Source organism: Mobula birostris, chromosome 1 (genome assembly GCF_030028105.1).
Source record: "Mobula birostris isolate sMobBir1 chromosome 1, sMobBir1.hap1, whole genome shotgun sequence".
NCBI classification, from domain to species: Eukaryota; Metazoa; Chordata; class Chondrichthyes; order Myliobatiformes; family Myliobatidae; genus Mobula; species Mobula birostris.
The window spans coordinates 251841951-251856302 of NC_092370.1; the positions used below are offsets into that span (position 1 = coordinate 251841951).

At 44.8% G+C, this 14352-nt stretch overlaps 1 protein-coding gene across 5 annotated transcripts in view; it reads left to right on the forward strand.

Moving 5' to 3' along the window:
• Positions 1–14352, forward strand: part of itpk1a (inositol-tetrakisphosphate 1-kinase a) — a 308158-nt gene that overhangs the window by 40193 nt on the left and 253613 nt on the right. For 4 of the 5 annotated variants that reach the window (XM_072274778.1, XM_072274786.1, XM_072274785.1 and 1 more), the window contains one exon: positions 6910–6934. The exons of the other annotated variant lie outside the window; for it this stretch is intronic. In XM_072274778.1, coding sequence (XP_072130879.1) covers positions 6910–6934 — 25 coding nt within the window. The remainder of the gene's footprint in view (positions 1–6909; positions 6935–14352) is intronic. 5 annotated transcript variants of the gene reach the window in all.

Genomic DNA, 14352 nt, shown 5'->3' on the forward strand with positions numbered 1-14352 from the left:
CCTTTCTTTTGCTTTTACTTTGGCTGTGACTTCACTTGTCAGCCACGGTAGTGTCCTTCTTCCATTTGAAAATTGCTTCTTATTTGGAATATATCTGTCTTGCACTTCCCTCATTTTTTGCAGAAACTCCAGCCATTGCTGCTCTAGTGTCCCTTTACACTCATCCTTGGCCAGTTCCCTTCTCATGCTGTTGTGATTTCCGTTATTTCACTGAAATATCAACACATTGGAACTTGAGAAGGAGAAACTAAATTCCAAAGTAAAATCGATCATATTGTGATCAGTGTTCCCTGAGGGTTCCTTAATCTTAAACTCTCTTATCACCTCCAAATCATTGCAAAACTCCCAATCCAGCACAGCCGATCCCCTGGTGGGCTCAACAACAAGCTGTTCTAAAAAGCCATCCCTTAGACATTCTACAAGTTCTCTCTCTTGAGGTCAAGTACTGGTCTGGTTTTCCCAAAACACTTCCCTGTTAAAATCCCCAACAATTATCATGCCATTGCCCTTCTGACATACCTTTTCTATCTCCTGCTGTAATATGTAATCTACATCCTGGCTGCTGTTTGGAAGCTTGTATACAACTGCCATTAGGTTCCTGTTACCCTTGCCATTTCTTAACACAACCCATAGAGACTCTACACCTTCCGATCCTATGTCATCCCTTTCCAACGATTTAATATTATTTCATACACAGGGCCACACCACACCCCTGTCTTTCTGATACTCCTTGGACATTCAACTCCCAATGACAGCCATCCTTCAGCCAAGTTTCAGAGATGGCCACAACATCATACTTGCCAATCTGTAGCTGAATTTCAAGATCGTCAATTTTATTCCTTATGCTGTGTGCGTTCAAATATAACACTTTTTCAGTCCAGTATTTCTTGCTTTCTGTTTTAACTGCACCACGCCTCTATTGCCCTTTAACTCATCCCACTGGCTGTGATTATGCCTCATCTCCTGCCTATCCTTTCTATCATCTCTTGCACGTTATCTTTGATTTATTTCTGTTTTCCCCCTTCCTCAGCCTCATCACTCTGGTTCCCATCCCCCGACCAAATTTATTTAAAGTCTCCCTAACAGCTCTATTAAACCTGCCTGCTAGGATATTGGACCCCTTTGGGTTCAGGGGTAACGTCCTTTTTGTCCAGGTCATACCCCCCCCCACCAGAAGATTCCCCAATGATCCAGGAACCCGAAGCCCTGTCCCCTACACCAGTCTCTCAGCCACGCGTTAATATGCTGATCATGCTATTATTGGTAGAATTTCAGATGGTGGTGAGGAGGTGTACAAGAGCGGAATAGAGCAGCTGGTTAAGTGGTGTTGTAAAAGGACCAAGGAATTGATCGTGGACTTCAGGAGGGGGAAGTCAGGAAAATATCTACTCGTCCTCATTGAGTGTTAACAGTGGAAGGGATGAAAGATTCCTGGCCATCAACATCTTGGAGGTTTAATCCTGGGCCCAACATGTAGATGTAATCACAGAAGGCATGCCATGAATCTACTTCATTCGGAGTTTGTGCCACCAAAGACTCTTGCAGAATTCTATGTATGTACAGTGGAGAGCATTCTGACTGGCTGCATCGCTGTCTGGCGTGGGGTCTCCAGTGCACAGCATTGCATGTGGCTGCAGAAGATTGCTGATTCAGCCAGTTCCATCACAACACACCCCACCAGTGAGGACGTCTTGAAACAGCAGAAAAGCTGGTACTGTCATTATGGATCTTCAGAATCGGAGACTGTTTGATTGTTTGAGGAACAATTCCTTCTCCTTTGCCATCAGATTTCTGAATGAACAATGAACACTACCTCATTCGTCTTCCTCTATTTATTATAACTTGTTCCCTTGCACTGTACTACTGCAAAACAATGTGTATGAGATTCTGGTGAAGGTGATTGGCAAAAGAGCCAAAGTTGATTTGAGTAATTTTTAAAAACGCAAACAACAGGAATTCTGCGGATGCTGGAAATTCAAGCAACTTTGAAGTGTGTTGCTTGAGTAATTTTTAGTTGTTTGGCATCTGAAGTGTATTAATGGAGGCAGATTAAATTTTACTTTGCAAGTGAACTGTATAAGTGTCTGAATGCAAAGAACTTGCATGATTATTGGGCTAGAGTTGGGGGTTGTGCAGGAATGGGGTAGGTGGGAGACCGGAGAGTAATAGCGTCTGTATTATTAGAGAGCCTGTATGAATTTGGCAGGCTGAAAATGGCAAACATTTTGTAGTGTACTTATGTTTGGGCAATGCAAAGGCATTTTTTTTTCAAATTCACAGACTTTATTTAAGTAGTGCTGTGCGAGGAGTCTTGTAACAAAGTGGTGAAATTGTTACTGTTATAAACCAGGCAACACACATCAAAGTTGCTGGTGAACGCAGCAGGCCAGGCAGCATCTCTAGGAAGAGGTGCAGTCGACGTTTCAGGCCAAGACCCTTCGTCAGGACTAACTGAAGGAAGAGTGAGTAAGGGATTTGAAAGTGGGAGGGGGAGGGGGAGATCCAAAATGATAGGAGAAGACGGGAGGGGGAGGGATGGAGCCAAGAGCTGGACAGGTGATAGGCAAAAGGGATACAAGAGGATCATGGGACAGGAGGTCCGGGAAGAAGGACAAGGGGGGGGGGACCCAGAGGATGGGCAAGAGGTATATTCAGAGGGACAGAGGGAGAAAAAGGAGAGTGAGAGAAAGAATGTGTGCATAAAAATAAGTAACAGATGGGGTACGAGGGGGAGGTGGGGCCTTAGTGGAAGTTAGAGAAGTGGATGTTCATGCCATCAGGTTGGAGGCTACCCAGACGGAATATAAGGTGTTGTTCCTCCAACCTGAGTGTGGCTTCATCTTTACAGTAGAGGAGGCCGTGGATAGACATGTCAGAATGGGAATGGGATGTAGAATTGAAATGTGTGGCCACTGGGAGATTCTGCTCTCTCTGGCGGACAGAGCGTAGGTGTTCAGCAAAGCGGTCTCCCAGTCTGCATCGGGTCTCGCCAATATATAAAAGGCTACATCGGGAGCACCGGACACAGTATATCATCCCAGTCGACTCACAGGTGAAAGGTTGCCTCACCTGGAAGGACTGTTTGGGGCCCTGAATGGTGGTGAGGGAGGAAGTGTAAGAGCATGTGTAGCACTTGTTCCGCTTACACGGATAAGTGCCAGGAGGGAGATCAGTGGGGAGGGATGGGAGGGACGAATGGACAAGGGAATTGCGTAGGGAGCGATCCCTGCGGAATGCAGAGAGGTGGGGGGAAGGAAAGATGTGCTTAGTGGTGGGATCCCGTTGGAGGTGGCGGAAGTTATGGAGAATAATATGTTGGACCCGGAGGCTGGTGGGGTGGTAGGTGAGGACCAGGGGAACCCTATTCCTAGTGGGGTGGCGGGAGGATGGAGTGAGAGCAGATGTACGTGAAATGGGGGAGATGCGTTTAAGAGCAGAGTTGATAGTGGAGGAAGGGAAGCCCCTTTCTTTTAAAAAAAGGAAGACATCCCCCTCGTCCTAGAATGAAAAGCCTCATCCTGAGAGCAGATGCGGTGGAGATGGAGGAATTGCGAGAAGGGGATGGCGTTTTTGCAAGAGACAGGGTGAGAAGAGGAATAGTCCAGATAGCTGTGAGAGTCAGTAGGCTTATAGTAGACATCAGTGGATAAGCTGTCTCCAGAGACAGAAAGATCTAGAAAGGGGAGGGAGGTGTCAGAAATGGGCCAGGTAAACTTGAGGGCAGGGTGAAAGTTGAAGGCAAAGTTAATAAAGTCAACAAGTTCTGCATGCGTGCAGGAAGCAGCGCCAATGCAGTCGTCGATGTAGCGAAGGAAAAGTGGGGGACAGATATCAGAATAGGCACGGAACATAGATTGTTCTACAAACCCAACAAAAAGGCAGGCATAGCTAGGACCCCTTGTTCTATCTTGTTTTATCACCCCTTGTTCAATCCCTTCCGACCTATGTTCGTGACACTTCTCACGCTCTTAAACTTTTCGATGATTTTAAGTTCCCTGGCCCTCACCGCTTTATTTTCACCATGAATGTCCAGTCCTTATATACTTCCATCCCCCATCAGGAAGGTCTCAAAGCTCTACGCTTTTTGGGTTCCAGACCTAATCAGTTCCCCTCTACCACCACTCTGCTCCGTCTAGTGGAATTAGTCCTTACTCATAATAATTTCTCCTTTGGCTCCTCCCTCTTCCTCCAAACTAAAGGTGTAGCTATGGGCACCCGTATGGGTCCTAGCTATGCCTGCCTTTTTGTTGGCTTTGTGGAACAATCTATGTTCCGTGCCTATTCTGGTATCTGTCCCCCACTTTTCCTTCGCTACATGGACGAGTGCATTGGCGCTGCTTCCTGCACGAATGCAGAACTTGTTGACTTTATTAACTTTGCCTCCAACTTTCACCCTGCCCTCAAGTTTACCTGGTCCATTTCCGACACCTCCCTCCCCTTTCTAGATCTTTCTGTCTCTGTCTCTGGAGACAGCTTATCCACTGATGTCTACTATAAGTCTACTGACTCTCTCAGCTATCTGGACTATTCCTCTTCTCACCCTGTCTCTTGCAAAAAGGCCATCCCCTTCTCACAATTCCTCCGTTTCCGCCACATCTGCTCTCAGGATGAGGCTTTTCATTCTAGGACGAGGGAGATGTCTTCCTTTTTTAAAGAAAGGGGCTTCCCTTCCTCCACTATCAACTCTGCTCTTAAACGCATCTCCCCCATTTCACGTACATCTGCTCTCACTCCATCCTCCTGCCACCCCACTAGGAATAGGGTTCCCCTGGTCCTCACCTACCACCCCACCAGCCTCCGGGTCCAACATATTATTCTCCGTAACTTTCGCCACCTCCAACGGGATCCCATCACTAAGCATATCTTTCCCTCCCCCCCCCCCCCCTGCATTCCGCAGGGATCGCTCCCTACGCAACTCCCTTGTCCATTCGTCCCCCCCATCCCTCCCCACTGATCTCCCTCCTGGCACTTATCCTTGTAAGCGGAACAAGTGCTACACATGCCCTTACACTTCCTCCCTTACCACCATTCAGGGCCCCAAACAGTCCTTCCAGGTGAGGTGACACTTCACCTGTGAGTCGACTGGGGTGATATACTGCATCCGGTGCTCCCGATGTGGCCTTTTATATATTGGCGAGACCCGACGCAGACTGGGAGACAGCTTTGCTGAACATCTACGCTCTGTCCGCCAGAGAAAGCAGGATCTCCCAGTGGCCACACATTTTAATTCCACATCCCATTCCCATTCTGACATGTCTATCCACGGCCTCCTCTACTGTAAAGATGAAGCCACACTCAGGTTGGAGGAACAACACCTTATATTCCGTCTGGGTAGCCTCCAACCTGATGGCATGAACATCCACTTCTCTAACTTCCGCTAAGGCCCCACCTCCCCCTCGTACCCCATCTGTTACTTATGTTTATGCACACATTCTTTCTCTCACTCTCCTTTTTCTCCCTCTGTCCCTCTGAATATACCTCTTGCCCATCCTCTGGGTCCCCCCCCCCCCCTTGTCTTTCTTCCCGGACCTCCTGTCCCATGATCCTCTCGTATCCCCTTTTGCCTATCACCTGTCCAGCTCTTGGCTCCATCCCTCCCCCTCCTGTCTTCTCCTATCATTTTGGATCTCCCCCTCCCCCTCCCACTTTCAAATCCCTTACTCACTCTTCCTTCAGTTAGTCCTGACGAAGGGTCTCGGCCTGAAACGTCGACTGCACCTCTTCCTAGAGATGCTGCCTGGCCTGCTGCGTTCACCACCAACTTTGATGTGTGTTGCTTGAATTTCCAGCATCTGCAGAATTCCTGTTGTTTACTGTTATAAACCAGTAACTTGTTCTGGAGCTCTGGTTGAATCCCATGGGGGATTAATATTCAGTCAATTAAATAAGTTTTGTGACGTCACTGTAGAGTAGCGGTTAGTGCGATACTATTACAGCTCGGGGTGGCAGAGTTCCATTTTGGCACATACTGTAAGGAGTTTGTACATCCTCCCCGTGAACTTGTGGGTTTCCTCTGGGTGCTCTGGTTTCCTGTGGGTGCTCCAGTTTCCTCCCACGGTCTGGAGATGTACTAGTTAGTAGGTTCACAAACAAGAGACAATCTGCAGTCACAAGGAAATCTGCAGATGCTGGAATTTCAAGCAGCACACACAAAAGTTGCTGGGTCTTCGTTAGTCCTGACGAAGGGTCTTGGTCCGAAACGTCGACTGTACCTCTTCCTAGAGATGCTGTCTGGCCTGCTACGTTCACCAGCAACTTTGATGTGTGTTGCTTGACAATCTGCAGATGCTGGAAGTCCCAGCAACACACACAAGATGCTGGAGGAACTCAGCAGGCCGGGCAGCATCTATGGGGAAAAAAAAGTACAGACATTTTGCGCCAAGACATCAACTGTATTTTTTTTCCCCCATAGATGCTGCCTGGCTTGCTGAGTTTCTCCAGCATTTTGTGTGTGTTGCCAGTTGGTAGCTGAGTTGGTCGTTGTGAATTGTCCCGTGATTGAGCTAGGTTGCTGGGTGGTGCTAGAAGACTCTGTTCTGCACTGTATCTAAATTAAAAATAACAATCAATTAAAAAACAAGAATCGGGGATGATGAAGTTGGCAAATTGTATTAAAAACGCATCTGTTTCACTAAATATTTTTCTGATAAGGAATTTTTGTTTTCTTTGTATCATGTGAATGGCAAAGGTAGGCCCAGCATTTTTCACAGGAAGGCAGACTCGTAAAGTCTGGTCCGGATCAGATTCCCCTTCTTAACAACAACAAATGAGACTGATTTTCAGCATATTACTGTAGTTTCAGAATCGCTGTTACTTGCACAGCAACCGTTAAATAAAGCAATTAAAATAAATATTTATTCACTATTACTCTACACTGTTTCACTGAATGTTATGTTGTTTCTTTTCTAGGAAAAGAGGCATTGACGTGGTGCCGGTGAGTCATACTTTCTTTATTCTAGACTTTGCAACTTGATTGGCTGACTCGGGTTTAGTCATGTGTAAGTAAAAAGCGAGTGTGGACTTGTATGGAATTGATGCTTCAAGAGGAATTATGCTAGATTGTCTGCACTGACTTTTTTTTTGACTCAGTTGATGACGACCCTTGCTTTTACAGTGTTGCGTGGTGGCGTGAAATAAAACTTGTTTTCGAGTTGCCAGTGATGAAATGTTGATAGGAGGAAGGGCGTGAGTTGTCTTTTGCACTTCTGATACCTCAATTTCTAGTAGTCATTGTGTTGTTACGAGAAGGAAGTCACTGGAGAGAGGTACCAGTAGATATGAAGCAGTCTTTTTATTCAACAACATATCACAAATACACTGCCAGTCTTTGGGGAGGGGGGAGAGGAGCATGTGTGAACCCCCAAAACACTCTAACAATCTGACACTAATAAACTTTCTTCTGTAACGTCCACAAGACTGCAGTGACAAAGCTACTTCTTTGTCTCTGACACATTGAAAATGAAGGTAAATAAGTTGGAAGAAGATTTTCAGAGTTTGCTTGAATGGAGAGATTGTGTAATGGTTGGTCTGTGTGTTTAAACTACTTTATGTATTTCTGCGGAGGATGAGGAAGAACAATTTTCATCTTTACATTGACAGTATCATTTATATTCTGCTTATTGTTATTACATTGTTGGTTGTCCGTTGTATCTGATGAGGAAACCTATTCAGGAGAGTTCTGAATGTGGAAAAACTGTTGCACTGGGACAGTTCCAATCTTGACATCGAAAGTCTGTGTCCAGTTGTACTAGTAGTTGTCACAAACCGGGGTCCTCCCTGGTTGCAGTGGATGACTGACCATGACTTCTGTGCTGCTTCATCCTTTGCTCTCTGCAGAGTGTAGCAGAATCGCCTTCCTGACCTATGGATCTCACTGTAGGTGCTGTATTTAAATGTGTGAGCTTTCAGAATAAGGTGGATGAACTCGGGGCACAAATTGAGATTGGTCGGTATGACGTTGTGGGCATCACTGAGTCGTGGCTGAAAGACCGTAGTTGGGAGCTTCACATCAAAGGATATATTTTGTATCGAAAGGACAGGCAGGAAGGTATAGGTGGTGGTGTGGCTCTGTGAACCTTTGTGGGTGGAGTTAAGAAACTGCAAGGGTAAAAAAAACATTATGGAAATCATATATAGGCCTCCAAATAGTAGCCAAAATGTGGGGTTGAGATTGCAAAGGGAGCTGGAAAAGACATGTATTAAGGATAATGACATAATTATAATGGGGGACTTCAATATGTAACAGGATTGGGAAAATCAAGTCAGTGTCGGATTGCAAGAGAAGGCATTTGTTGAATGCCCAGTAGATGGCTTTTTAGAGCAGCTTGTACTTGAGCCTGTGTGGGGAAAGGGTACCGTAGATTGGGTGTTATGTAATAACTCAGATTTATTAGGGAGTTTAATGTAAAAGAACCTATAAGGAGGCAGTGATCATGGTATGATTGAATTAATACTGCAATTTGAGAGGGAGAAGCACATGTTTCAGTATCGCAATGGAATTAAGGGGAATTACAGAGGCTTGAGAGAGGAGCTTGCCCAGATGGATTGGAGGAGGATGCTGGCGGGGATGATGGCAGAGCAGATGTGGCTGAAGTTTCCTGGAATAGTTCACAAGGCGCAGGATAGATAGGTCCCACAGAAGAAGTTGTTCTCAAATGGCAGGAGTAGGCCACCATGGCTGACAAAGGAAGTCATGGACTGCATAAAAGCTAAGGAAAGGGCATATAAGCTAGCAAAAGTGAGTGGGAAGTTGCATGATTGGAAAGCCTTTAAAATCCAACAAAAGGCAACTAAAAAAAGCTATAAGGGAAAAGATGAATATGAGGGCAAACTAGCCTATGTAAAGAGTAATAGGGAGGTGAGAGTTGATATTGGATCACTGGAAATGATGCTGGTGAGGTAGTAATGGGGGACAAAGAAATGGCAGATGAACTTAATGGGTACTTTGTATCAGTCTTCACTGTGGAAGACACTAGCAGTGTGCCAGAGGTCCGTGATTGCCGGGTAGCAGGAGTGAGTGCCATTTCTATTACAAAGGAAAAAGGGCTAGGCAAACTCAAAGGTCTTAAGGTGGATAAGTCACCTGGACCAGATGGACTACATCCCAGAGTCCTGAGAGAGGTTGCTGAAGAGATAACAGATGCATTGGTCATGATCTTTCAAGAATCACTTGATTCTGGTATGGTCCCGGAGGACTGGAAGATTGCAAATGTCACTCCACTCTTTAAGAAGGGAGGAAGGCAAAAGAAAGGAAATTATAGGCCAGTTAGCCTAACCTCAGTGGTTGGGAAAGTGTTGGAGTCTATTATTAAGGATGAGGTGAAGGGGTACTTGGAGACTAATCATAAAATAAGTCAAAGTCAGCATGGTTTCTGTAAAGGTAAATCTTGCCTGTTAGAGTTCTTTGAGGAAGTAACAAGCAGGGTGGAGAAAGGAGAGGCAATGATGTCATTCACCGGGATTTTCAGAAGGCATTTGATAAGGTGCCTCACATGAAGCTGCTTAACAAGATAAAATCTACAGCGTTGCAGGCAAGAGGCAGTGAGTGAGAATAAAGGGGGCCTTTTCTGGTTGCTGCCAGAGACTGGTGGTGTTCCTCAGGGGTCAGTATTGAGACTGCTACTTTTCACGTTGTTTGTCAATGATTTAGATAATGGAGTTGATGCCTTGTGATGAAGTTGTGGATGATACGAAGATGGGTGGAGGGGTAGGTAGTGCTGAGGAAGCAATGCTATTGCAGCAGGACTTGGACAGAGTGGTAGGTGGAGTACATTGTTGGGAAGTACAAAATCAAGGGGATAATGCTGAGGTTTATCAACTTATGCACTTGGAGTATTATCAACAGTTTTGGGCCCTATATCTCAGGAAGAGATGTGTTGTCATTGGAGAGAGCCTAGAGGAGGTTCATGAGGATGATTCTGGGAATGAAAGGGTTAATATATATTTTGGGAATGAAGGTGTTGTTCCTCCAACCTTATATTCCGTCTGGGTAGCCTCCAACCTGATGGCATGAACATCGACTTCTCTAACTTCCGCTAATGCCCCACCTCCCCCTCGTACCCCATCTGTTACTTATTTTTATACACATTCTTTCTCTCACTCTCCTTTTTCTCCCTCTGTCCCTCTGAATATACCCCTTGCCCATCCTCTGGGTCCCCCCCCCCCCACTTGTCTTTCTTCCCGGACCTCCTGTCCCATGATCCTCTCTTATCCCTTTTGCCTATCACCCGTCCAGCTCTTGGCTCCATCCCTCCCCCTCCTGTCTTCTCCTATCATTTTGGATCTCCCCCTCCCCCTCCAACTTTCAAATCCCTTACTCACTCTTCCTTCAGTTAGTCCTGACGAAGGGTCTCGGCCTGAAACGTCGACTGTACCTCTTCCTAGAGATGCTGCCTGGCCTGCTGCGTTCACCAGCAACTTTGATGTGTGTTGCTTGAATTTCCAGCATCTGCAGAATTCCTGTTGTTTGCGTAATAGTACAAGTGTAATAGACTTACAAACTCCAGATATAATTGATCATGAAGAGAAAAAAAAAGGAAAAAAAAAATCACAAAGAAAACCCCCCAAAAAAACAAATAGGAGAAAACAGGGCTGAGTCAATATATTAGATCGAATACATTCATTAATGTCGTCAACTCCACTCCTCTATTCATATATTCTAAGTTAATAAAAAGGATTTGTTAAAGGTCAAACTATACCATATGAAAATGTTGAATAAATGGCTTCCAAGTCTCTTCAGTGATGGAACATAGCTCTTTATCCTCTTCAGCTTGTTGTATGATTGCATTTGTTACATTAATGGCCAGAAGGTCCATTTTGTTGAATTGGAAAGAGACCAATCCTCCTACCACATTTCAGTGGTTTTTTCAAACTATATCATGTTTAAATTTAGAAAAATTCTGGTGTCATTTTTGATCCAATCAACTTCCTTAAGCCAGTCACGTCTATTGGTGCATCGGCTGCCGACAGTCCTGTCCTCTGTCCTGGGCCAGTCTTCCACGTTATCTCCAGGTTTAACTCATCTTCTCCCAGGGACGAGGCCTTTGGAGCTTCTGTAGTTCTGAGTAATTACGGGAGGGCCCCATGCCCTCCTTTTGCCACTGGATTGGGACTGTCTGTGGTGGAGTTATATAACCAAAGCTCCGAGTAAGTGAACCCCCCAGGCTTTCTTTACAAGGGGTGATTATACTCGACTTTCGCCCATGATCTGGTTCAGTGAGTTCTAAACAAGAGAAGAGCAATTACATAAATGCATATTTTTATTTTCTTGTGGTGTTCTGGAGACTTGACCCATACGGCAACTTCAATTAAGTATAGCTTTGGATTGGGTGGATGATTTAAAATATGACTTTTAAATCAAGACGTAGTGAAAAGGTAAACACCCCTCTCGCTCGGTGTTAGTTAGTGGTGTTGAGTGGCGGGGAGCAGAATCCCTATCTGTGTCAATGGTCCACAATCAGCTCTTTCGTCTTACTGATGTTGAGTACCAGGTTGTTGTGACACCACTCCAATACTTGGTATGTCTCGCTCCAATACGCCCCTTCATCACCATCTGAGATTCTACCAACTATGGTTGTATCAGCAGCAAGTTCATAGATGGCATTAGAGCTATGCCTAGCCACACAGTCATGTGTATACAGAAGGTAGAGCAGTGGGCTAAGCACACACCCCTGAGGTGTGCCAGTGTTGATTGTCAGTGAGATGGAAATGTTATTTCCAATCCGCACCGATTGTGGTCTTCGTTTTGTAGCTACCTGTGGGAGGACGAATCAGAGTATCGTTTACGATATACATGCTTCGACAATAAAAGTATTTTGAATATTTGAATCTTTGGTTATTTGCTGCTGTTAATCTGCCCAGTTTATTGCTGTTTCAGTCAACCCCATTGAAACAAAGAGCAATCAAATCACAACCGACCAGAGCACAACAGGATGAGAGTGACAAATTGTACAACACACACAAAATGCTGGAGGAACTCAGCAAGTTAGGCAGCATCTTATGGAGGGGGATAAACAACAGATATTTCTGCTTCATTGGCGCTGCCTTAGTTTCTCTAGTGTTATGTGTGTTTTACTCAAGATTTAGAGCATCTGCAGAATCGCGTGTTACTCTGCACCGATTAAAATTGTCCGGGATGAGAGCGGATACAAACAGGCTTTCAGTGCCATCTGCCACCATGACCATCGTGGGAAAGGTCCTATGTCACCAGATTCAGGAGCAGTTGATGCCCTGCACCTACTGGGCTTCTGGACCGGCTTCACTCGCCTCCACACTGAACATGCTCTGCTGCTGTGGGCTCATTTCCAGGCACTCTGCAGTTCATCTTCCATCTGTTTTCTGTTTACTTTTTTACTATTTGCAGGATTTGTCCTGTTTTTCAAATTGAATGTTTGTCAGTCATTGTGTATGGTTTTACATGGATTCTGTTGTGTTTCATTGTGAGGAGATGATGATAAATCTCAGGGTTATATTTGATTTACATTGATAATAAATTTGAACTTTGAAATTGTATCCTCTTGAAATAACATAGAGTGCCTGTATTCACCTCTCTTGGAAGTTTTCATGAAAATAATTGATTGCAAAGTATTCAGCCCTTTTAGCAGCAATTACAGGCTGGAGTCTGAGTGGATAGGTCTTTATCAGCTTTGCATGTCTGGGCACTGCAATTTTTCCCCTTTACAAAACTGCTCAAGCTCTGTCAGATTGCACGAGGATCGTGAGTGAACAGCCCTCTTCCAGTCCAGCCACAAATTTTCATTTGGATTGAGGTCTAGACTCTGACTTGGCCACTTCGGGACAGTAACTTTGTTTTGAACCCATTTCTGTGTAGCTTTGGCTTTGTGCTTGGGGAAAAGTGTCTTGCTGGAAAATAAATCTTCTCCCAAGTCGCAATTCTCCTACAGACTGCATCAGGTTTTCCTCCAGGATTTCCCTGTACTTTGCTGCATTCATTTTACCCTCTGCCGCCCAAGCCTTTCAGGGCCAGCTGCAGAGAAGCATCCCCACAGCATGATGCAGCTACCACCACGCTTCACAGTAAGGATGGTGTGTTTTTGATGATGTGTGGTGTTTGGCTTACGCCAAACATAGCATTCAGTCTGATGGCCAAAGAGCTCAATTTTCGTTTCATCAGACCATAGAACCTTCTTCCAGCTGACTTCAGAGTCTCTCCCATGCCTTCTGGTAAACTCTAGCTGAGATTTCATGTGAGTTGTTTTTTCAACAGTGGCTTTCTCTTTGCCACGCTGCCATAAAGCTGCGACTGGTGAAGCACCCAGGCAACAGTTGTATGCACAGTCTCTCCCATCTCAGTCGCTGAAGCTTGTAACTACTCCAGCGTTGTCATAGGTCTTTTGGTGGCCTCCTACACTAGTCCACTTCTTGCGTGGTCATTCAGTTTTTGAAGACAGCCTGCTCTAATCAGTTTTACAGCTGTGCCATATTCTTTCCATCTCTCGATGATTGACTTAGCTCTACCCTAGGGGATATTCAGTCACTTGGAAATTTTCTTGTATCCATCTCCTGACTTGTGCTTTTCAATAACCTTTTTACAGAGTTGTTTGGAGTGTTCTTTTTTTTTTTGTCTTTATTGTGTAGTTTTTGCCAGGATACTGACTCACCAGAAGTTGGACCTTCCAGATACAAGTATCTAATCAATTGACTGCACACAGGTCTCCAAAAACAGATCTCCATTTAACTAATTATTTGACTTCTAAAAACCAAATGGCTGCACCAGTGATGATTTAGTGTGTCATATTAAGGGGGGTGAATACTTGTGCAATCAATTATTTTGTGTTTTATATTTGTAATTAATTTGGATCACTTTGTAGAGATCTTTTTTCACTTTGACATGAAAGAGCCTTTTTCTGTTGATCAGTAAAAAAAAGCCAAATTAAATCCACTGATTCCATGTTGTAAAACAATAAAACATGAAAACTTCCAAGGGTGTGAATACTTTTTATAGGCACTGTAAATATTGCAGTTATAATTAGGTCAAGGTTGTAGGTCCTGAGAAAGTTAATGCTCAAGTTTGCCCCTAAATTTTTTTCCCCTGGTTCCCCATTCCCTGGATTTGCCTTTTATTAAGAGCTAGGCATGGTAGCATAGTGGTTAACACAGTGCTTTACAATACGGCAGATGCAGATTCCGTTCCAGCTGTTCCTGTAAGGAATTCATAAGTTCTCCCTGTGACTGCATGAGTTCTCTTCCCATCCCCACTCCACAATCCAAAGACATACTGGTTGGTAGGTTAGTAACTTGATCTGTGATTAGGCTCCGATTAAATTGGGAGGTTGCTAGGCAGTGTTGCTGGAAGGTCTGGAAGAGCCTGTTCCATGCTGTATCTCAGTACGT